Source organism: Sycon ciliatum, chromosome 13 (assembly GCF_964019385.1).
Source record: "Sycon ciliatum chromosome 13, ocSycCili1.1, whole genome shotgun sequence".
In the NCBI taxonomy this organism is placed as follows: domain Eukaryota; kingdom Metazoa; phylum Porifera; class Calcarea; order Leucosolenida; family Sycettidae; genus Sycon; species Sycon ciliatum.
Genome location: NC_088655.1, coordinates 19,889,936 through 19,913,143, shown reverse-complemented (window position 1 = coordinate 19,913,143; position 23,208 = coordinate 19,889,936). Strand labels below are relative to the sequence as shown.

Sequence of the window (23,208 nt, the reverse complement as noted above, 5' to 3'; positions counted from 1 at the left end):
AACTAAAAAAGAAAAGCAGTCGTAACTGCAACAGCCACATGGCCAATAAGAAAAACCAATACGATAATATATCGATAAACACACACCCAGAAGTCAGGGGTGGGAGGGTGGGATACAAACTGCACCAACCAAAAGCCACTGCGAAGTGACAGGAATGCGGTCCAGCACAACATTTTTGCGGACGCAAAAAGTTGTGGGGAAATCCCAAAATCGGTGCAAAATCGATTTTGCATGAGCCCAAATGTTCAGGTTACCCACAAAGACACAAGCTTTCCAACTCTCTTTGGCCGTTGGAAAGGGTACCGCTCAGGATGAGACTCGAGTACACGCATACTCTCCCAGCAGGTGAAACGCAAATTTTTGTGAAAAATGCGTGACGCCGACTGACCAGTAATTTCGCCTGACGTGTCCAATTTCCGCATTTCATGTAATTCTGCTTGTAGGCGCGCACTTTGAACTGACTTCCAGTCAGTACATGAAACTGTGTTGCAGGTCATGACGAGATTCCAATTACGTCAGGGTCAGAGAAACTAACTGTTTTACTGTATGCATTGTGTATATAGTGCAAAGACAGAACATACAAATCACCGTGCACAACACTCAAAAACTGTGCTCTTACACTATTCTGGATGTCCTTGTCGGCACCAGCTTCGAGCAGGGCTTTGCAAATATGGATATTGCATTGTTCGACGGCACAGTGCAACGGAGTGTCACCATCCTGAAAGCACAGGAAAGAAACAGGGGTCCACGAAGAGTACTCAATAAGTTACATATTAGATCACAATCACAAGTGCAGATCAACGCAGTCATAACAGTGGAGAGTAGAATGCAACAGTTGACAAATTCACAATTTATCCCACACACAGAGAAAACTGTTTATCCCACACATCGTCTCGTTTTGTACGTTTGAACTTTCACTCAGGGCTAGCAATTGACAATTTATGAGTGATCATCCAGTGAATCCAAGCTAGTAAGCAAGGTGAAAACGACTCGGGACGCTCAATCTATTTGAATGTTGAGAGCGTAAACATGCAAAACCTTTGCATGAGCATACAGTGAAACCTGTCTAAGGTCTCAAGGGACGAGAAAAAGTGGTCGCCGTGGCCAGGTGGTCTTCTTATCCAGGTTCAGTGGGTCATGTGACCATGTCCACATGATTGTGATACATCATTTTGATCAGTGCATTGCACACACCTATGCTACTCTAGCACGACTTATGTGCCTGGGGTCCTCAGACCTGTCAAATGTCGTGCATGCACCATGTACATCTACACTTCCTGCACTGATGTGTAGATCTACCATGCATGGTGCACCATGCAATGCGTACATTTACATGTACTAGCACTGTGCAACGCGGTCCCGGGTGGGTGGTCGCCGGTCGCGTTGAGCGAGTGGTAGCCTTATCCGAGGTGTTTTGAATGTGAATGCGTCCGTGACAAGGAAAAGTGGTCGCCATGGTCGAGTAGTCGCCATATCCGAGTGGTCGCCATTACAGGTTTTACTGTAGTATGAAACGGAATTAAATTGACTAATTTCAAGTAGACAGCAGGATTTTGCCCAAAAGTTCTTCCCCAGTTCCGTCTTTGATATTATTCCACTTGTTGCGTTGAACTTTTAACTAGCTTCGAGTCAGTACATAAAAAAATGTGTTCAGGTCATGACCAGATTCCAGTTGGGACAGGGTCAGAGAAACATTTGTTTTACTGTACGTATTGGGTAAAGAGTGAAAACAGTACATGCATGTACACCAGGCACTACACTCGAAATTGTACTCTTACCCAATTCTGGATGTCCTTCTCGGCACCGACATCGAGCAGGGTTTCGCAAATTGGGATATGGCATTGCTTGACGGCACAGTGCAACGGAGTGTCACCATCCTGGAAGCACAGGAAAGAAACAGGGGTCCACGAAAAGTACTCAATAAGTTACATATTAGATCACAATCACAAGTGCGGATCAACGCAGTCATAACAGTGGAGAGTAGAATGCAACAGTTGACAAATTCACAATTTATCCCACACATCGTCTAATTTTGTACGTTTGAACTTTCACTCAGGGCTAGCAATTGACAATTTATGAGTGATCATCCAGTGAATCCAAGCTAGTAGCTGTTGAGAGCGTAAACATGCAAAACCTTTGCATGAGCATAGTACGAAACGGAATTAAATTGACCAATTTCAAGTAGACAGCAGGATTTTGCCCAAAGGTTCTTCCCCAGTTCCGTCTTTGATATAATTCCACATGTTCCGGTGGACTTTTAACTGGCTTCGAGTTAGAGTATGAATATATAATGTTCAGGTCATGACAAGATTCCAGTTGGGACAGGGTCAGAGGAACAAGTGCTTTACTGTACGTATTGGGTAAAGAGTGAATACAGTACATGCATGTACACCAGGCACTACACTCGAAACTGTACTCTTACCATATTCTGGATGTCCTTCTCGGCACCGGCACCGAGCAGGGTTTTGCAAATGTCGATATTGCATTGCTTGGTGGCACAGTGCAATGGAGTGTCACCAGCCTGAAAGCACAGGAAAGAAACAGGGGTCCACGAAAAGTACTCAATAACTTACATATTTGATCACAATCACAATAATTGTAGATCAACGCAGTCATAACAATGGAGAGTGGAATGAAACAGTCAACAAAGTCAAAACCTCTCTCACGCATTGTTTCATTTTGTACATTTGAACTTTCATTCGGGGGTTCCCCACCCCATCCCGGCCGCAACCCCCCCCCCCCCCCTCCCCTCAATAAAATCCTGGACACGCCACTGAGAGCCACAGTACACAGTCTTGCAGTAGATCAGCAACAGCCGCCACAGTCAGCTGTTACGTAGCAGCCGCAGTCTGACATCACACAGCTTGTTGGAGCTATATTGGCAGCGGTATACACGCAGAAGTCCTCGGACACTTGATCACAGCAACATATGAAAGGCTATATGGCCAGGCAAGCTGGTGGGATCTGCCACAGTTTGCCGGGCAGCTTGAAGAATGGCTGATCTTCAAAAAGATGTTCTAGGCAACAACCAGGGACTTTGGGTTTTCGCATGCGGAGAACCTGCGCCGACTTCACCGTGCGCTGAAGGGCAAGGCCAGAGACGCAGTTCAGGTCATGAAAAATTCCAATTAGGTCGGGGCCAGAGAAACTAATATTTTACTCTATATTCTTACTGTATGTATCACCATGCACAACACTCAAAAACTGTGCTCTTACACTATTCTGGATGTCTATCTTGGCACCAGCTTCGAGCAAGGTATGGAAAACATCGGCTCTTCCATACCAGACAGCATAGTGCAATGGTGTGTTGCCACTCTGGAAACACAGGCAAAGGGCAACAGCTCACGAAAAGGTTCTCATTACGTTGGATATGAGATTACAGGAAAACAATAGTAGATCAACTCAAAACAATGCACAGTGGAATGCAACAGTGAACAAAGTGAAAATTATCTAACACCTCGTCTCATATTGTACATTTGAACTAACTCTCATCCGGGGCTAGTAATTGACAAGTTGTGAGTCACCATCCATAGAATCCAAACCAATAAGCAATGTGAAAGTCAATCTAGCTGCATGTCGAGGGTGTTTCTAAGCGAAATATTGGCATGAGCTTTCGATGAAGCGGAATGTAATTGATCATGTTCAATTAGACAGGAGGCCTTTGGCCAACGTTATTGTCCAATTTCCGCATTTCATGTAATTCTGCTTGTAGGCGCGCACTTTGAACTGACTTCCAGTCAGTACATGAAACTGTGTTGCAGGTCATGACGAGATTCCAATTACGTCAGGGTCAGAGAAACTAACTGCTTTACTGTATGCATTGTGTATATAGTGCAAAGACAGAACATACAAATCACCATGCACAACACTCAAAAACTGTGCTCTTACACTATTCTGAATGTCCTTGTCGGCACCAGCTTCGAGCAGGGATTTGCAAATGTCGATATTGCCTTGCTTGGCGGCATGGTGCAACGGAGTGTCTTTACCCTGGAAGCACAGGCAAGAATCATTGGTACAGGAAAAACACTCAATAAGTTGCGCAGTAGTTCATAATCATAATGGTAGATGAACGTATAGCTATGGAGAGAATAATGCCACAGTAGACAAAATCACAGTTTATCACACAAATCGTCTCATTTTGTACAGTAGAACTTTCATTCGGGGCTAGTAATTGAGAACTTGAGTTCGTCCTAGTCGCCCTCAACCGCCATTCATCTCCTCGTCAGTAATCCTCGTCTCGTCTTCAACCTCGTCTCGTCTATGTCAACCTCATCTCATCTATGTCAACCTCGTCTTGTCTATGTCAACCTCATTTCGTTCAAGTCATGCAGGTCAGCTGTTTCCATTATTTCTCTCTTTTTTTCTCATGTGTACGTGTCCTTCTTCGTCAAATTTATTTTTGTCGCAGTAATGTAGTTTGTGTGTGTTAGCATCCACCGATCACACTGCCATGTTTGCATGTGCCACGCACCGCTGCATCAGTGCATTGCGCACTGCACTCACACTGCCAGCGCATAGATTTGGGCACGCTTAGCCTGACGTCACACAACTGCTTCCTTTGACTTTTGCTCACTGCACTTACACTGCCAGCGCATGGATTTGGGCGCGCTTAGCCTGACGTCACACAACTGCTTCCTTTGAACTTTCTCTTTCTTTCTTGCTGTTGGCTTCACTTCGAAGTCTAATTAGTGGTGACTTTTAGCTTGTGCCAGCATCAAATTTTCTGTGCTGCCAAATAATTTTCGCCCAAAATCGGACACTCTTCACCATGTTCACCGCCAAGACTGGCCACATGGTGCGAATTTTTCTCCTCAACAATTTTTTCCAAAGAATTCAAAATAACGCTCAAAATACCATGAAAATTCGCTTCGTTGGCATGGTAACCGATATGGCACCCCCGAAGTTGTCATGAATTTTGTAATGCATGAGTATGCGCTAGCCTTTTTACTGTACAAGTACTGTGATTTGTGCCTTCAGTTGCGCTGAAAAATGAAAATACAGCCTTACAGGACTTCTGCATAGGAAAGTACTAATCCCTGACATTTTTGGCTGCTTTTCGGACGTTTCCTTTTTCGGACCGGTTTTCGGAAGAGCCTTCAAAAATCGGACACTGTCCGAAAAATTGGACGGTTTGGCAGCACTGAATTTTTCAGCTCTCTGAGTTTGGCTTCTAGCTTGTGGTAGCTTTGAGTAACTAATTAGCCAGACGCTTCGATTGTGTTCAGCTCGTACTGTTGGTGCCTGAAACAATGTCGGCTATTGTGCATCGGATGCGGGTGGCAGAACTGTGAGCCGAGCTGGACGATCGAGGTCTGCTGACCACCGGAAAGAAATCCATTCTGGTTCAGAGATTGCTGGACGACATGGAGCGAGAAAACCTGGGTCCAACTCAATCTTCAGCAAACGACTCTGCCGAACCCACTGTGGATACATGCGAGGTGTTCGCCGATCCCCGCTCACCTTGGATCCGACTGGTATTCGTGAACTTATTCGGGCTGAAGTTCGTTCTGCCATCACAGACGAGGTTGGAGCCTCTCTTCTGTCACAGCCAAGTGCGTCACCAGCGCCACCAGCTGCGTCATCCGACATTGGCGTGAGTGCTGCGTGCTCCACACCGCCTCACGCTGGAAATCTGCACGTCCCAAAGTCGGCGCAGGATAGGATATTGCAAGGTGAGGTTGTGGACTTCGACCAATTGTTGCCTGAGATCTTGGGGGCAGTTGATAGCAATAAGTCGTTCGAGCTCAGATCCAGTTCATCCGAGGGTGCACTGGAAGTCGTAGAGGTGAACACCACTTGCCCGGTTCGTAGACGTGTGCACAATATCGCCACTTGGTTAGAAGCATGGTCTCTGTATATGCATGTTGCGATCAGCAATGCACCCCACCGCACAGCAGAACTCCTGTCATACCAGTGCATGATCTTGGCGGCCAACAGGCAGTATTTTGCAGAGGCTTGGCTTATGTATGACCAGCAACTTCGAAGGTTTGTTGCTTCACAACCTGGCAAGCGCTTTGATACGATTGACATACATACATGGCAGCTGTGCATCACAGGCAAGGCCAGGCATAGATGCCGTCATCTGCCGAAACTTTAACCTTGGCAGATGTAGCTGGTCAAATTGCCGGTTCGCCCACATCTGCAACCGCTGTGGCAAGGACCACCCCGCAGCAAGTGTTCCGGCAAAGGTCAGCGACCAGCCCAGTAGTTCTGGATTGCAATCCCAGCCTTAGCAACCAATAGCTGTTGCATGTGTACATAATGTTCTTCCCCCTCACATTACTAATTCCTCTGTACATACCCCTTTGCATGTCTCTCGTTTTGAGCTTCTATTGCGTCATCACCCCGATAAAGAATTTGCTTCCTATGTGCTAAACGGGCTGCGCTATGGCTGTAGCATAGGTTTCACCGCTTCACGCGGCGTTTCTGTCCAGTCTGCTAATCTGCCATCTTCTGCTGCTTGTGCGTCCTTTATTTCTGACCAGTTTTATGCTTCTTGCCAGCGTGGCGAAACTGCTGGTCCTTTTAGTGCAGCCTCGTTCACCTTCATGCGTTCACCTTCATGCGCTGTTCTGGTGTCGGTGCGGTACCGAAGAAGAACGGCAAGCTTCGTATGATTCACCATCTCGCTAGCCCCGCCAGTAATAGTGTGAACGACGGAGTTCCAGCTGACCAGTTTTCCCTGCACTACATCAGTATCGACGATGCAATCGAGTCTATTATGTCCTCACCTCAGCCGGTGTACCTCGCAAAGCTGGACATCAAAAGTGCATTTCGGCAAATCCCAGTTCGTGCCGAAGACCACTCACTACTCGGCATATTCTGGCAAGGCAGCTACTATTATGAGCGGGTGCTGCCGTTTGGGCTTCGCTCCAGCCCAGCCATTTTCGATTCCGTTGCCTCGGCCATAGAGTGGATTATCCGCAACCATTTCTCCATTGCCGACCGCGTGCGGCTCCACAGGACACGCTACGAGGCACCAGCTAACATCTCGGGCACTAACAAGCCATAAGGCCCTCCCTACCATGCACTAACCTATAATTATTACACACTGGTTTGAGGGAAAGACGAAAACGGGAAAAATCTGGAGAAATAATTGACTATCACCACCAGGACGCGGATCGAGGACCGTAGCTTGTAGCCAGAATGCTCTAACCACTGAGGTATGGTGCAGCCCTCATCCCAGCAGAGACCGTTCAACATCCCCTTCAGACTTCGTAACTCGCACTTCCTGTGAATCCACACAGGCGGGTGTGACGCTGCCCTCACTGTATCCCACACTCTTCCCGTACAAAACTTGCACGCCGGAGACCCAAGTCATAAAATACTTACTGGTTCGAAGGAAAGACGAAAATGAGAATAATCTGAAGAAAAATTGACTGCCACCACCAGAACTCAAGCCAGGGCCCCTCGCATGTAGCCAGCGATTTCATTATCCAAAATCGATTTTGGATAATAACATTCTTTAAAATTCCTTAAACTCCCTGTTGTCTGGCCATGTCTGCATTAATTATAATTAGCACACGAAGCACAGAAGCCATATGATTTTTTCGACTAGGTCTTTCATTCCATTACTCTTCAGGTCGAATACAATGTTGATTAACAAGGTAGTAAGCAAGTCCTTATAACCGGCACTTTTGGCGGTCAGAGCATTGGCAAAAATAGCACTTGAAAAATAGCGCTAGTGGCGCCAACAGCATATTTGGCGGTCAGAGCATAGACCAAATAGCACTTTAAAAGATAGCGCTAGTGGCGCTAGTGTGCGTGCAAAAGAAGTATGTGCGAAAGTTGTCACTGTTTTGACATTGTAGTACCGTGGTCCCCACTGTTGTTTGATAGTACTGGTAATATTCATTGTAGTACCGTGGTCCCCACTGTTGTCTGATACTGGTAATATTCATTGTAGTACCGTGGTCCCCACTGTTGTCTGATACTGGTAATATTCATTGTAGTACCGTGGTCCCCACTGTTGTCTGATACTGGTAATATTCATTGTAGTACCGTGGTCCCCACTGTTGTCTGATACTGGTAATATTCATTGTAGTACCGTGGTCCCCACTGTTGTCTGATACTGGTAATATTCATTGTAGTACCGTGGTCCCCACTGTTGTCTGATACTGGTAATATTCATTGTAGTACCGTGGTCCCCACTGTTGTCTGATACTGGTAATATTCATTGTAGTACCGTGGTCCCCACTGTTGTCTGATACTGGTAATATTCATTGTAGTACCGTGGTCCCCACTGTTGTCTGATACTGGTAATATTCATTGTAGTACCGTGGTCCCCACTGTTGTCTGATACTGGTAATATTCATTGTAGTACCGTGGTCCCCACTGTTGTCTGATACTGGTAATATTCATTGTAGTACCGTGGTCCCCACTGTTGTCTGATACTGGTAATATTCATTGTAGTACCGTGGTCCCCACTGTTGTCTGATACTGGTAATATTCATTGTAGTACCGTGGTCCCCACTGTTGTCTGATACTGGTAATATTCATTGTGGTACCGTGGTCCCCACTGTTGTCTGATACTGGTAATATTCATTGTAGTACCGTGGTCCCCACTGTTGTCTGATACTGGTAATATTCATTGTAGTACCGTGGTCCCCACTGTTGTCTGATACTGGTAATATTCATTGTAGTACCGTGGTCCCCACTGTTGTCTGATACTGGTAATATTCATTGTAGTACCGTGGTCCCCACTGTTGTCTGATACTGGTAATATTCATTGTAGTACCATGGTCCCCACTGTTGTCTGATACTGGTAATATTCATTGTAGTACCGTGGTCCCCACTGTTGTCTGATACTGGTAATATTCATTGTAGTACAGTGGTCCCCACTGCTGTCTGATACTGGTAATATTCATTGTAGTACCGTGGTCCCCACTGTTGTCTGATACTGATAATATTCATTGTAGTACCGTGGTCCCCACTGTTGTCTGATACTGGTAATATTCATTGTAGTACCGTGGTCCCCACTGTTGTCTGATACTGGTAATATTCATTGTAGTACAGTGGTCCCCACTGCTGTCTGATACTGGTAATATTCATTGTAGTACCGTGGTCCCCACTGTTGTCTGATACTGGTAATATTCATTGTAGTACCGTGGTCCCCACTGTTGTCTGATACTGGTAATATTCATTGTAGTACAGTGGTCCCCACTGCTGTCTGATACTGGTAATATTCATTGTAGTACCGTGGTCCCCACTGTTGTCTGATACTGGTAATATTCATTGTAGTACCGTGGTCCCCACTGTTGTCTGATACTGGTAATATTCATTGTAGTACAGTGGTCCCCACTGCTGTCTGATACTGGTAATATTCATTGTAGTACCGTGGTCCCCACTGTTGTCTGATACTGGTAATATTCATTGTAGTACCGTGGTCCCCACTGTTGTCTGATACTGGTAATATTCATTGTAGTACCGTGGTCCCCACTGTTGTCTGATACTGGTAATATTCATTGTAGTACCGTGGTCCCCACTGTTGTCTGATACTGGTAATATGCATTGTCTGATACTGGTAATATTCATTGTAGTACCGTGGTCCCCACTGTTGTCTGATACTGGTAATATGCATTGTCTGATACTGGTAATATTCATTGTAGTACCATGGTCCCCACTGTTGTCTGATACTGGTAATATTCATTGTAGTACCATGGTCCCCACTGTTGTCTGATACTGGTAATATTCATTGTAGTACCATGGTCCCCACTGTTGTCTGATACTGGTAATATTCATTGTAGTACCATGGTCCCCACTGTTGTCTGATACTGGTAATATTCATTGTAGTACCATGGTCCCCACTGTTGTCTGATACTGGTAATATTCATTGTCTCACTGTGTAGTTAGCGCCACTAGCGCTATCTTTTAAAGTGCTATTTGGTCTATGCTCTGACCGCCAAATATGCTGTTGGTGCCACTAGTGCGTGAGCAACGAAGAAGGAGGGGACGGTGGTGACCATCCAGGCCAGGAGGATGTGATTCCTGGGGCCGAAGAAGTATGGTCTGCACTTCATATAGGACGAGGTCCTAGACGTGGAAAGGCTGTGGTGGGAGAGGATGATTTGGATCTGGACCCCACGAACACAGTGTTGGCTGACCAGGGGACACCCTGTGTCGAGGAGCCTGGTAGGCAAGACTCATCTAGGGAGGATGAGTTGTTGTGACTGAGGTCCCTCGTTGCTCGCTATCGGAAGGTATTCTCTATGAGCTCGGCCGAGCTGGGGTGTCCTTCGGTGCTCCACCATCGGATCAAGACTAATGGACGAGGTCCAATTTTTAAAGCCGCACGGCGCTTGCCGTGGGCTTCACGAGAGTCCGCCCGTCAGTTGGTTGAGGGCATGAAGGCTCAGGCTGTGGTTGAAGATTCATGCAGTCCTTGGTCTTCACTGATTGTCCTTGTCCAGAAGAAAGATGGGTCGACTTGGTTCTGTGTGGTTTAGTTGAACGCGGTTACGGAACGGGATCCATATCCTCTTTCACGCATCGATGATACCTCGACGCTCTCAATGGGTCTACGTATTTCTCGACCCTTGATTTGTGTTCAGGCTATCATCAGCTGCCAATGGCGGATGGTGACAAGGAGAAAACGGCTTTCTCGACTCCCGACGGCCATTACCAGTTCACGGTTATGCCGTTTGGAGTTTGCAATGGCCCTAGTTCTTTCCAACGGCTCATGAGCATTGTGTTGAAGGACTATCAGTGGCAGATCTGCCTGGTTTACCTCGATGATATCATCGTGTTCAGCCGAACATTTGCCGAACACCTCGAACGGTTAGAGGCTGTCTTTCAACGTCTGTTGGAGGCAAACCTATGTCTCAAACCCTCGAAATGCTTTCTCCTGCGGCGACAGGTGGAATTCTTGGGGCCCGTCGTGTCTCATGAAGGCGTCGGCACTGATCCCGCCAAAATCCAACGGATTGTGGCGTGGGGCAGGCCGGCGAATGTTGGAGAAGTGCGTGCATTTCTCGGGTTTTGTGGCTATTATAGAAGGTTCATTCGTGACTTCTCAACCGTGGCACGACCCTTGACTGATTTGACCCGGCAAGACATTTCTTTTGTCTGGTCCGACCAGTGTAGATCCACTTTTGTGGCTCTGAAAGAACATTTCACTCGTACACCTATCTTGGCTTACCCCAGGTATGGTCATGATGCACCACCGTTCATTGTGGACGTGGATGCAAGTGGTACTGGATTGGGCGCTGTTTTGTCACAACTTGACGAAAACGAAACTGAACGGCCAATCGCGTACGCGAGCAGGGTGACCTCTGCCGCAGAACGCCGGTATGCCTCTACCAAAAGCGAGTTGCTCGAGGTAGTGTGGGCATTCAAACATGTTCACTGCTATTTGCTGGGGAAACATTTTCTGGTCTGCACACAAAGCGTTACAGCTTTTACAGACTTGCAAAGAGCCACCGGCGATTATCGCTCGTTGGATGGAATTTTTGGGTCAGTTTGACTTTGATGTGCAGTATCGCCAGGGTCGTGCGCACGCCAATGCCGATGGGCTATCCCGACAGACGTTGCAGCCTGTGGCTGTTGCTGCCGTTTCAGTATCGCAGCTTCCAACTCTGTTCGTCCAACGACGAAACTGGTCACTTGCCGATTGGGCTGCGGCCCAGCAAGCCGACCCTGACCTCGCGCGTCTGCGTGAGTGGCTGACAGCATGTCCTGCCGACCCTGGTCTGAGGGGTGTGAGCCCTGACCTCCGTAAGTATTGGCGAGGACGCCAATGTCTTGTTTTATGGGAGGGTGTGGTTGGTCGGACATGGAGTGGGCATCCAAACAATTTGGAATCCACAACATTTCAAATTGTGGTGCCCGTAGCAATACGCCCCAAACTTTTGGAAGAATACCATGACTACTTGGGTCATGTGGGAATGCAACGAACACTGACTCAGCTTCGGACAAAATTCTACTGGCACCAAATGAAACGTGATGTTGTGGATTGGATGGGTACTTGTGAGTCATGCTCTAGAAGGTCTAGACCAGTCGGTCGTGGACATGGAGCACCCTTGCAGGTCACCTGGAATGGTTACCCGTTTGAACGGATCGCCATGGATTTGATTCCAGGGCTTCTGGAAACAGCAAGTGGCAATAAGCATATCCTAGTGGTCATGAACTACTTTACTAAGTGGGTTGAGGCGTATCCATCACCAACAATGGATGCCCTGAGTATTGCCTCTGTATTCGTGGGTGAGTTTGTGTCCCGTTTTGGGGCACCCGAAAGCTTGCACACTGATCAGGGTCGCAACTTTGATTCAAAGTTGTTCAAAGATGTGCGCACTCTTCTTGGCATCAAGAAGACACGTACTACTGCGTACCACCCTGCAGGGGATAGGCTTGTTGAACGATTCAACCAAACGCTCGAGCGTCTGCTCTCGCATTACGTTGACCAAAATCAGAGGAACTGGGATGTGCAGTTGCCGGCAGTGCTAATGGCATACCGTGCCACTGAGCAATCCAGTACCGGGTACACACCAGCGTATCTCCTGTTTGGGCGCGAACTGTATTTGCCACAGGACGTCGCGTACGGCCTACCTCGTACTGAGGGGGTTATTGAGCCAGCACACGCAAAGAGTTTGCGTGAGCGTTTGGCTGAGGCACATGCTACGGTGCGTGATAGGCTCCGTGCTGAACACCAGCACCAAGCTCATTTGTATGATGCAAGTGCAAAACCAGTTTCTTTTGAAATTGGCGATTTAGTCTGGCTTTTGGTTCCAGCAGTACCTGCAGGCACTGCCCGTAAGCTAGCTAAATTGTGGAAAGGCCCTTTTACAATTGTGAATAGGCTCTCTCAGGTCGTGTACCGTATCCGGGACACCGCCGGCGCAGCTAAGCTGCAGATTGTGCATGTAAACCGGTTGAAGAGATGCCGTGTGAAGCCTGACCATCTGCTTCCAGCAGTAGGAGAGGATGTCACGGACTCAACCAATATACAGCCACTAACGACGGTAGATGATTCTGCCGGCTCTGGGTCGTATGAGCCTGATGCTACCGATGTGTTGTATTCGGCCGATGACGGCGGTATTCGTGCCGAAACCTATGGTGGACTGGACGTGCTTCCGGCAGCTCCAGTTGACTTGCCCGATGCACCCGTCGCGGCGCCTGGGGGACGACCTGTCCGAAACAGGCAGCCGCCGCAGTATCTCGCTGACTATCATGTTGGTTGAGTACAATCACGGGGACGTGATTCTTTAATGGCGGGGAAATGTCACGTCCTGGACGCGACGCTCGCAGTCTGACAGGTCCTGTGACAGCAGGATCTATGTAGTGCGCAGCTCTGCGTTGGAGCTGTCGCGATCTATACTATCACGTGGTTTGGCCAGTGTCTTGTCCCACGTGTTGAGCATGTAGGTTGAGCGGCACGCGCTGTTCCACGTAGGTGTCATGCTTCTTAGGCGTGATATCCCACGTCGGTGTCATGTCTCTTGGACATGACACATCGTGTGATTCACCGCCGGAACCTGGTCAGGTAGGTTCTCGCGTGGAATGTTCTAGGAATGTTCTAGGAAGTTCTTTACTTCCTGGAAATGATCTCAAGGCTTTGTGCAAAATCATACGACTGAGAAGTCCTATTGCTTTCCATGATCCCTTTCGCGCTTCGTGTAAGACACGAAGGGCCATGCGCAAAAAGAACGACAGCTGAGTGCAGAAGAATGAGAGCTGGGTGCAAAGAAAAGAGAGGCGTGCGCAAAAGCGGGGAACCGCGCGCAAAATGAAGGCGCAAAAGGAAGGCGTGGCAAGCGCGGTACAGCGACGCCGCGGTGACCCGTGAAGGGCCCGCCGGTGAAATTCCCGGAAAGGGCACAATATACGGCACAACATCCCGCCGGAGTAACGCTGTTCTATCACGTCGGGTGAGCGGGCTCCCCGACGTGATCCATGTAACTAACGATTTCTGCGGATACGTAGATCTGGCCTTTTTTTCCCGATCCGGCCTTTTGCTCCGTTTGTGCTTCTTCTTCTTTGTCTTTTCTGTCATTGAACTATTGATCTTTTGCTGTTCTCTACTATGCCTGCCGCTTGTAAAACCTGTATTTCAGTTGCTTTTCCAAGAATAATGATCACGCCATTATTTGGACGAAACTCTCTCTCCCTTGTTTTTCCTGCATAAAAGAACGATGTCTTTCACAACAATACTTATAACTCTCCTCCTCCCGGACTTGATAGATATGCTGAGCTACTCAGAACCTCCTACTTAGTACCCGTCTCTTGTTGAGTTTAAATCAAGGTGCGCTGAACACAAAGTTTGGGTCGTCGACTATATTGGTCGCCCGCCTGGCGGTTGGATTTGGTTGGGCCGTGAGAGATCATGACGGGCAGCGAACCTCACAGGGATGCGACATACCCACTGAGAAACCTCCTGATTGTACTTGTCTGAAGCCAACCAGTTTGTTATCGCACAAGTAGACTACGTCCAGGCCTGCGTCCCGCCATAGACTATTGCCTTGTGACACCGTACAAATGACTTCAGTAAGAAGATCCTTTCTTTTCCAACACATCCTGACATCTAGAACTTTGCGTGAAAACTTGACCTATGCTGGCTTCCACTCGTGCCATCGTCCCTTGGACAAACCCAGAAAATTTGAGCATGAGTGCTCTATATTTCCTGTATCTGTTTGGTACCTGAACACACCTCTATTCTTACCAACTTCCGCCTCTTTCCGTAAACTAATGAGGAACCGCGCCAAGGTAAAAAAATAGAACAATTCTTAACTCACTCGTTCCGGCGTTGTCAAAAATTCCGGCCTGTCTTGAGATGCTGCAAGTTCCTTCTTCTTTCTTTGCGTGAGTGCACCCAGTCTGGCCATGTTTGAGCTGGGCATTTCTGATAAAGAAACAAGCAAAGTGAATATTTTTAAACTATAAGGAACCTGGATAGAGGGAAGGACAAAATTTTACGATTTACGACTAATGGTCCGGCAGTGAAACCAGATATTTTACAAACAGGGAAATGGTTGATGCTAAAATGATGGAAAAGTTAGGCACTACATTAAGTAGTTCCACAAGACGTAAATTCCACCTTACAGATAGTGATGATTTGTGAAGCATGTCAATTGTACTTGTTGGTGCAAGGATGAACATAATTTTAGGAGTTGATCGCCTTATTATCTCTGTCTGACTCTATAGTATCTGGTTACTTTGGTGAACCATTAGTCATAACTCGAAAAATGTGGTTTTTTCCTTTTTATAAATGGATACAATTGGCAAGACTACCTGGGCCGCAATACAGAAAGCAAGGTGACTTGGGAAAGCACGTCACAGCTTGCTTTTTTGACCTGAGCAAAGCCTTTAAATGATTTTCAGCTTTCTTCAGCACAAAGTCAAGGTCGGCTGTCCATCTTTGGTCATGCTGAAAGATGATGTCGAGGTGACGATGTTGCAGGACATTTCTGAGATGTGCATTGTTTAGCTCTATGCTTGGGAGATAGTGGGGGGGGGGGGGTTCTGTTCCATTTTAGCAGTGTTGATTAGGAGATGCCAGCGCTCCAATCATCCAACGGCGGCTGACACACTGCTCTTCAGTTGCTGTTCGCGGTGTGCTGGAACAGACGAGGGCTGCGTTGTCGGCAAACTGGCTGCACCTGGTGCTGGCATTTATCGAAAGCGGCAGGCAGGTTGGTGGTGTATACCAGAAAAAGCAGTGGTCCCGGGACTGACTCCTGAGGCACTCCTGCTGGGATAGGGAGGAAGGCTAATGTAGTGGTCTCAAACTCGCACTTGCTGCCTGCGCCCTTTCAAGTACGCCGAGAACCATCGCAGTGCTGCTTCCTGGACAGCATAGTGTTTGAGTTTAGCCATCAGTCCCTGATGCCATACCCGGTTAATATTCTCTTTAGGCTCAAATCAACTCTACACACTAAATCACTCTATCTCTCTCTCATTCACAAAACACAGTTCATGCCTATAATTGAATATGCATGCATTGCTGTCACCCCGCTCTCAATTCCAGCCCTTGGCCGCCTAGAGCGAATCCAGCGCAAGGCGGCCAGATTTTGCCTCCGTACCTTCCTCTTCACTCCTCTGAATCATTTTAACCCTTTTACCGCTACAAGGGTGTGCCATTCAGCCACTGGACAAATATGCTAAAAGTATGGCAAATAGCCAACTTCACAGCTGTATGGTCCTGGCAACTGGGCCTTTGAACTTTTGGGAAATGGAGGCTAAAGCTACTACCATCACATTAACTAACTTGATAAAATCTGACGGGGGTCCGGGGGTGTCCAGCGGTGATAAATTTAGGAAATGGCTTGCTGTTGGGGCCCCAGGACACATTTTTAACCGTGTCCACACACATGCAAGCACGCGTGCATTTTACAGCTACATGTACATGTACAATGTCATGTGAAATGACTGGCCAAACGCGACCTGGAAGCGCCAAATGGCCAACTGAACTAAAAAGTGCTCAAAATAAAATAATCGGTTGTCCCTCTTTGGGAACAAAATCGGTCGGTTTGTCCGACAGGTGATCAAAAATCGGACGATTTCCGAAAATCGAAGCAAGTGGCAGCCCTGAGACAGTCTTGCCATTCGTACAGTATGACATGCAGCAGCTATTGCAATAGCCAACCTAACTCATCGTGAGGCATAAAGCTGTGGCTCATGATTAGTTGACTCAATGCAGTTCAAAAACTACATGCAAAAATCCAGTCACTTTTGCATCAAATGTTGCACTGAAAAATGTTGGTGGTGCAAGGAGAAGCTTGTTGTTTGGAGTGACAAGTGTTCACCGCTGCTTTTCCTTGTCAGAGTCAACAATACACTTTGTTCTGCAGCGTTGGAAGTGGTGTTGGAGTAGAAATTGCTGACTAGACATCGCGGAGGGGCGAGCTTTCCTGCGCAGGTATGAGTTTGGACGTATTTCAGCATGGTCAAGTGGAAAAATTCAAGATTGTTTATTTCAAAAAACCCTAAAAGGATGATGGCGGACATGTCCTCAGTGCTAGAAGAGGTGTTCTACTATCTGCATGCTCAAGAAATAATTCAAACAAAGCAAACTGTCGTCATTTACTGTCGCTTTGTACACTATTGATCTCTACAGGCAATCACCATGAAGGGGGCACTGTGTGGCGCTACGACAGCTACAGTCTTGGCAGGGTGTTGCCGCTGATTTGTAGTTGCTGTGAGAATGTGTTTGTTGTTGGCATTGATAATGCTTCGGACGTTTTGCATTCAGCTATAACTGACCTTTACTGTGTTCCTGTTGATTACTTTGTTCAGTGGTGAGCCTTTCGGGAAGTGTTTATCAATGAGACATAGGAATTTTCCCATCACCTTAGTGTGTACGTTTTTGCTGAACGGAGGGTTAAACCACGTGATGTTGCGCTGATGGTTTAATCTGGCCGCCCCTCTCTACAATGAGGCGCTCCACGCCAGTGGATATGAGGAGGAGGTTGAATATAAAAGCGACCGGAAAGAAGGGCGGGACAAGAAGAGGAGAAACCGCATCCACAAACGGAATATGTGATTTCAGGGTGCATGCATCTGTATGAGCGTGCAAACACTCATACATCAAATTCCATTGATTAAGAATGCTGCCATGATGAATGGCTGGTGTCATGACACCTCAGTGCATACCAATTTGGAAGTAATTCAAGTCTATTTCTCATTCACCACAAAGCTGATGAAACGGGACGAAGGAACCTGTATGGGTGGCTGGGGTGACCTGTAGACGGTCTTACTATCCGTACAGTATGACATGCAGCAGCTATTGCTATAGCCAACCTAACTCATCACGAGGCACCCCTTCGATTGTCAACTAGGCAAAACTCACCTGAATAAGTATGAAGTGCTGCTGCTGCTACTGGTGCTGCTGGTCCTGCTGCTTCTCCTCCTCCAGGCCCTCTTCTTGCTCCTGCAGTTCTGCTTTTCATTGGTGGAGACAGTGGTGCTAATTGCTGTCCAAGTGGCAATGGACTTGTTGCAGTCGGGCTGGATGGATCCACTGCCAATCCTGCTGATGCAGCTGCTGCTGTTGTTTCTTCCTTAGTTGGCATGGGTACAGGTGGGTCTGCTCTGACTGCTGTGACCTTGACGGGTTCCGGTTGCTCTATATCAACACTGGAGAGCAATTCTGGTCATATGACAAAATGAATACAAAGAACGAAGAAAGAAAACCACAACAATCGTGACAACGTCATAATACAAAGCTTCAGAGAGCTCACTGGCATCGCCAGGACTCGAAGCAGGGAACCCTGCCCTTGCGCTAGTGTTTTCATCATTTCCTTGATACCAATATCTTCCCTAACCCATACAACTATCTTCATGGTGAGAAAAGAAAGACGTAACTGCGTACTTCAAGTTGCTAGGTAGCCACCATCACCTGCTACCTGGAGACTTGGATCGCTTGAAAAAGAAAACGAAATATCCTGAATTGAACGAGTCTTCTTCCGCCTTTTGTCAAGTGCTATTGGGACTGCGTCTGCTTCAAACTCTGACGAAGATGCCGACCTCAGCTGCGGGAGCAGTGCAGCAGAAGGCCACATTTCAAGAAATTGTGAATGCCTTGTACCATACTGTCAGGTTCAACAGGGTCATGGTGGAGACAGCCATTGAGGTACTCGGCAAGAAAGCCGCACCACCTATATGTGTACAAAAGGTTCGCAACGCGTTCGATTGGGGACCCGTTTGTCGCAGCTTCTTCGGACCAAGACCAGTCGACTCGGCGTTACGAACACTACATTCCCTGTAATTTTCAGCTCGACAAATCTTGATGTGTTCCGCATGGAATAGTCCAGCCTCATCAATGCTACAACGATGAGTCTACAACCGTGACTCTGCTCTCCAGAGATCTGATAATTATATCAGCCCCATCTGCAATAGCTGCTGCTTCATCAGTCGCAAACGCAGCAGTGCTCACTCTTGACCGGCCCGCGCGACCATTTATTCTGCAGAATACCGAAATTCTCAGCCCCAGACAGAACTCATGAAGGTCAGCCATGGCTGCATCCTCACTCTCACATGGAGTTACGTCGTCGGGGTCGCTTGCACCGCCTACTATCGGTCGCCAAATCATTTGAAATAGCATGGCCACTATTGCTTTCACGCACTCCTTTTGACTTAGCTCCACTCTATGACGTTGCAGAGGGGGGGGGGGGGGGGGGGTGTCGACTGTCAGGGCCGCATGATGTCATGGTGCCGCACCCGAAACTCGATTTTTCAAACGGAAATATCTCAAGTATGCTTTGTCGGAGACATGTAGGACTAACACCCTAAACTCTATGGACACTGAAATTTAGATTTTCACCGGATTTCCCCTTTTAAATCCTTTACCTGTCTACCATAAACGTACCGATACTATAGTATCGGTATGTTTGGCCCACATTTTGGGTTTTTGTTGCTAGGAGACAAGGTGTGTGTGTGTGTGCGTGCGTGTGTGCATACGTATGTGTGTGTGTGTGTGTGTGTGCAGGTGTGTGTGTGTGTGTGTGTGTGTGTGTGTTTGTTAGCTAGTTCAGCTGTTGTGCGCACTTCTTCCAAAATAGGGTACAGTCAACTTGGCTTATAACTAGGGCTCAAACGGTCACGGTTTTACCCCTGACGGTTAACCGCTAAGCTAACGGTCGATTTAACGGGTATAACCTATAAGACACGGCAATCCGGCGGACTCCTTTTTAACCGTATATTTGACTATACTCATTCAAAAAATGTACCCTATTCAGTACAATGCACACATGTACATTCTCTTGTATGCTCATTCATACATACTCTCACACCAAGAGACCAGATATGACCGAGTTGACAGCCCAGAAATTGCTTACGCGTGCGACAGCCTGCGAAAGTGCATACTTTGCAACGACCTGATACTTGAAAAATTGACTGAAAAGTTACTGCGTAACCGTTATCTTTATCGGTTATCCGTTAATTCTTCGTAACCGGTCTGCAACCGGTTAATCGGACTAATCGTTTGAGCCCTACTTATAACGACACTCGGCGGGGCATCAGAAAAGTGTCCTTATTCGCGAAGTGTCGTTATACCCGAAGTCTCATTATACGTGTCACAGTTGGATGGGACTTTGCTCTGGGCATGGAAATTATGTCGTTATTCGCGAATTGTCGTTATATCCACAGTCGTTATTAGCGAAGATGACTGTATTGGTATACGCATCATGATCAGCACCTGGCGAACATCTGGAAAATGGCACCAAGCACTCACCGTTCAAGATGAACTTTCCCAGAAAGTCGATGAATTCATTGTCATGCTCGTGTTTCTCTACCAAGGACTTGAGCAGGGGTTGAGCAAGATCTAAATTCGGAAGCTCCGTATCAGTAAGCCCTTTCGAAAACAATTCAGAGAACAGCCGACGGACAGGCTGTATCCCTGTGACAATAAAACAAGAATAAATCAAAGAGGACATATGTGCAGGAGCGAGTGGTATTGTTCACATTCAACCATGCACCAGCAAGCCAAAATCACCCGGCCTCATCTCTCCTCATCAGTTGGGGGTCCCGAGAGGAGCTGATCGGTGAAGACATGAGTGGAATTGGTCAATGGGAAGGGACAGAAATCTGTAATCAGCATGATTCCGGAAGCTATGCAAAATTAGCTACTTCAGTAGCGTATGGCGCTAGCTAGGGTCCACACCGCTTTATTTCGTATCTGTGTGTGTGTGTGTGTGTGTGTGTGTGTGTGTGTGTGTGTGTGTGTGTGTGTGTGTGTGTGTGTGTGCGTACGTGCGTGTGTGTGTGTGTGTGTTTGTTTGTTTCTGGCGACGGGCATGCCTGGCGCTATCCTGTACATGTCCGGTACTGTACCATCAAAGACAGCCGGCCACTATATTCAAACAGGGCTTTCAACGGCAGCATCATAACATGAAGCAACTTGGAAGTGTGTATGTATGCGAAGTGTATCGGGGGAATGCATGCTAAGCGTTATTGCGGGTTCAAATCACATGTTTTGTATTGAAAACAATATGAAAAATTAAGATAGCACCATAGCGTAATATATCCAGTTATTAACCACTAGCTTGGTAGAATGTAATTGTCGTGGAGGTAGAATTTTGAGTTCTGTATCTATTTGTGTTGATGAGCTAAAGTTTCCTTTTTTTAATACGATTATCGGCCACATGTTTCTGTATAGGCCGTCGAAGTCTGACGTCACTGCTTCTTGACAACGCGAAGTTACTTGGCCAAGTGGTGATAAACCTGCGCTTGTCGTGTTTCCAGTGGCAGCAGCATGCAGTGAACACAGCTACAGTCAAACTTCCAGCGTTCCTCACGGCAGTCTTTATATGCGCGACCCACGCTTTTTTGACACGTACGTCACGATGACTATCTCAGCAACCTGGCTGCAAAGTTTGAGCCGAGCACGACCGGGTTTGCCATCTGAAATCAGCGCTTTGCTAAGACTTGTCAAATATAGGTCAAATTCGACCTATGGACCCTCAAAAGTTCACTTCGGTGAGTATGTAGACCGTTTTGCAGACCGTTTCAAACTTGTGAATGTGACAGAACCCTTGCAGCTAGATGAAGAGTTTGATGTTTGGTGTGCTTTGACCACCATTTTACAGACTAGACAGAAAGCAAAGTGGAGTGATAACATAAATTCACCAAAAGTGAGTGATAAGGCAAAGCCCACCCTACCTGTATTGTCAAGCGAAGGCACCTCCGGACGGACACGCAAGTCGAAGAAGTCCAGACTGCCGACCAGATTCCACTCGAGGACACCCAGGCCCGCCAGAATGCCAGGGAACACAATTGCCGTGTAGTGAAGAGCAATTGCACAGCGTCCGGGAACCAGCAGGAACACTTCAATACTCTTGTAGTTCCTGGAGAAGGCCACCACAACCTTGCCCCTGGACTGCGTCAACCGCTTCAGTCTGTTGATGATGGCGTTGCGTATTGACTCTCTGCCTTCGACCTTAACAATTGCAATGTCGATGACAATGCGGATGAGAACTGGAGGTAACAACAAGAGCAAACAAGCGAAACAACAAGCGCAAACAAGCCAAACAACGGGTCGTTTTGCACATCATAAGAATAATCCGCAGGCAAAAAACTGACGATCAAATCAATCAGAAACCAATGCATACAGTGACAAACGTCATTTGATGACATTCAAAAGAGGGCAGTGGAATTGTTCTCCTACATATTTCAATCGACTCCGTAAAGTACTCAGTGATTGTTAAAAGTTGTCAAAAAGGAACTAAGGGGCCGTCCGTAAATATTGATGTTTTTTAGAGACGATATTCGTTCATATGGAGGGGGGAGGGGGTTTTGACGCTGTTCGTTGATTTCGGTGGAAAAAATATCGATCTTCACATACGCTATTTTTAGGTATGCACCTTGTACTTGCTTGTCGCGGCTCGTGCACCATGCAGCATGCACTGTCATGCAGGCACTTGAACCTTGTGACTTGTACTACTACTAGTACTGCAGCACGTATTATGTACCTACCTGTACACACAAACCGTTCAATATAAAAAATATCGGTCCACTGCATAAATGTATGTATGTTCGTATTAGGAGGGGGGGGGGGGGGGAGGGGGAGATATGAACAAATATCGTCTCTAAAAAACATCGATATTTTTAAAAGTCAACAAAATGCTGTGACATGAAATCAGCATCCCTAAAATGATTGTGATTGCCTTTAACTACACAGACATAGCCTGGGTAAACTGAACTTCTCAACTTGCACGCCTTGACTGGAGTGAGCGGGGCGTTACTCACTTTTCTTCTTTGCAACAGAGTAAGTTCTCCGCTTGAACGGGCGGACTTCATCAAAAACGATATTCTCCTCCATGAACCCAATGTCCTCCAAGGTTGTTAGGATGATTTCCTGAACTCCATCATCATCGCTGTCCTGCTTCATTGATTTGTCAAATTCCTCATCAACAAAAACTGTCACATCAGTTTCGGCTAGGGTTTCTGAGGAAGCTTCAACGAGATGTGAAGATGGGAAAGTGAAAACAGCAAGAATCACCTATATGCAATTTGCATGGAGCACGCATACACTGACACTTGCACTCCTGTCCGAAAAAAAAAGAAATGGGAAATTCACAATATGGACATTGCCATTTGCAACTACTTTCAATTATCAAACACGCTTCTATGGAAGTCGGACAAGCGGAAAACAGTGCTTGGAAAATATTCAAAATAGGCAGGACCTTCAAACTGCTCACACATGATTCATAAGTATTAATTCGCTATTAACTTTACCTTCTTCGATATCAGATTCTTCATTGCCATCACTGCTCGGTGGAG

At 47.0% G+C, this 23,208-nt stretch overlaps 2 protein-coding genes across 3 annotated transcripts in view; both read right to left on the bottom strand.

Moving 5' to 3' along the window:
• LOC135829923 (uncharacterized) overlaps positions 1 to 23,208 on the bottom strand; it is a 176,955-nt gene that overhangs the window by 80,558 nt on the left and 73,189 nt on the right. The window lies entirely within an intron of this gene.
• Positions 1 to 23,208, bottom strand: part of LOC135829925 (poly [ADP-ribose] polymerase tankyrase-1-like) — a gene marked incomplete at its 5' end in the record, with an annotated part of 35,350 nt that extends 12,142 nt beyond the window's left edge. For both annotated transcript variants that reach the window (XM_065342303.1, XM_065342304.1), the window contains 11 exon segments: positions 620 to 718; positions 1,779 to 1,877; positions 2,423 to 2,521; positions 3,217 to 3,315; positions 3,889 to 3,987; positions 14,727 to 14,833; positions 17,780 to 18,079; positions 20,162 to 20,326; positions 21,589 to 21,903; positions 22,675 to 22,881; positions 23,164 to 23,208. In XM_065342303.1, the coding sequence (XP_065198375.1) occupies positions 620 to 718; positions 1,779 to 1,877; positions 2,423 to 2,521; positions 3,217 to 3,315; positions 3,889 to 3,987; positions 14,727 to 14,833; positions 17,780 to 18,079; positions 20,162 to 20,326; positions 21,589 to 21,903; positions 22,675 to 22,881; positions 23,164 to 23,208 (1,634 nt within the window).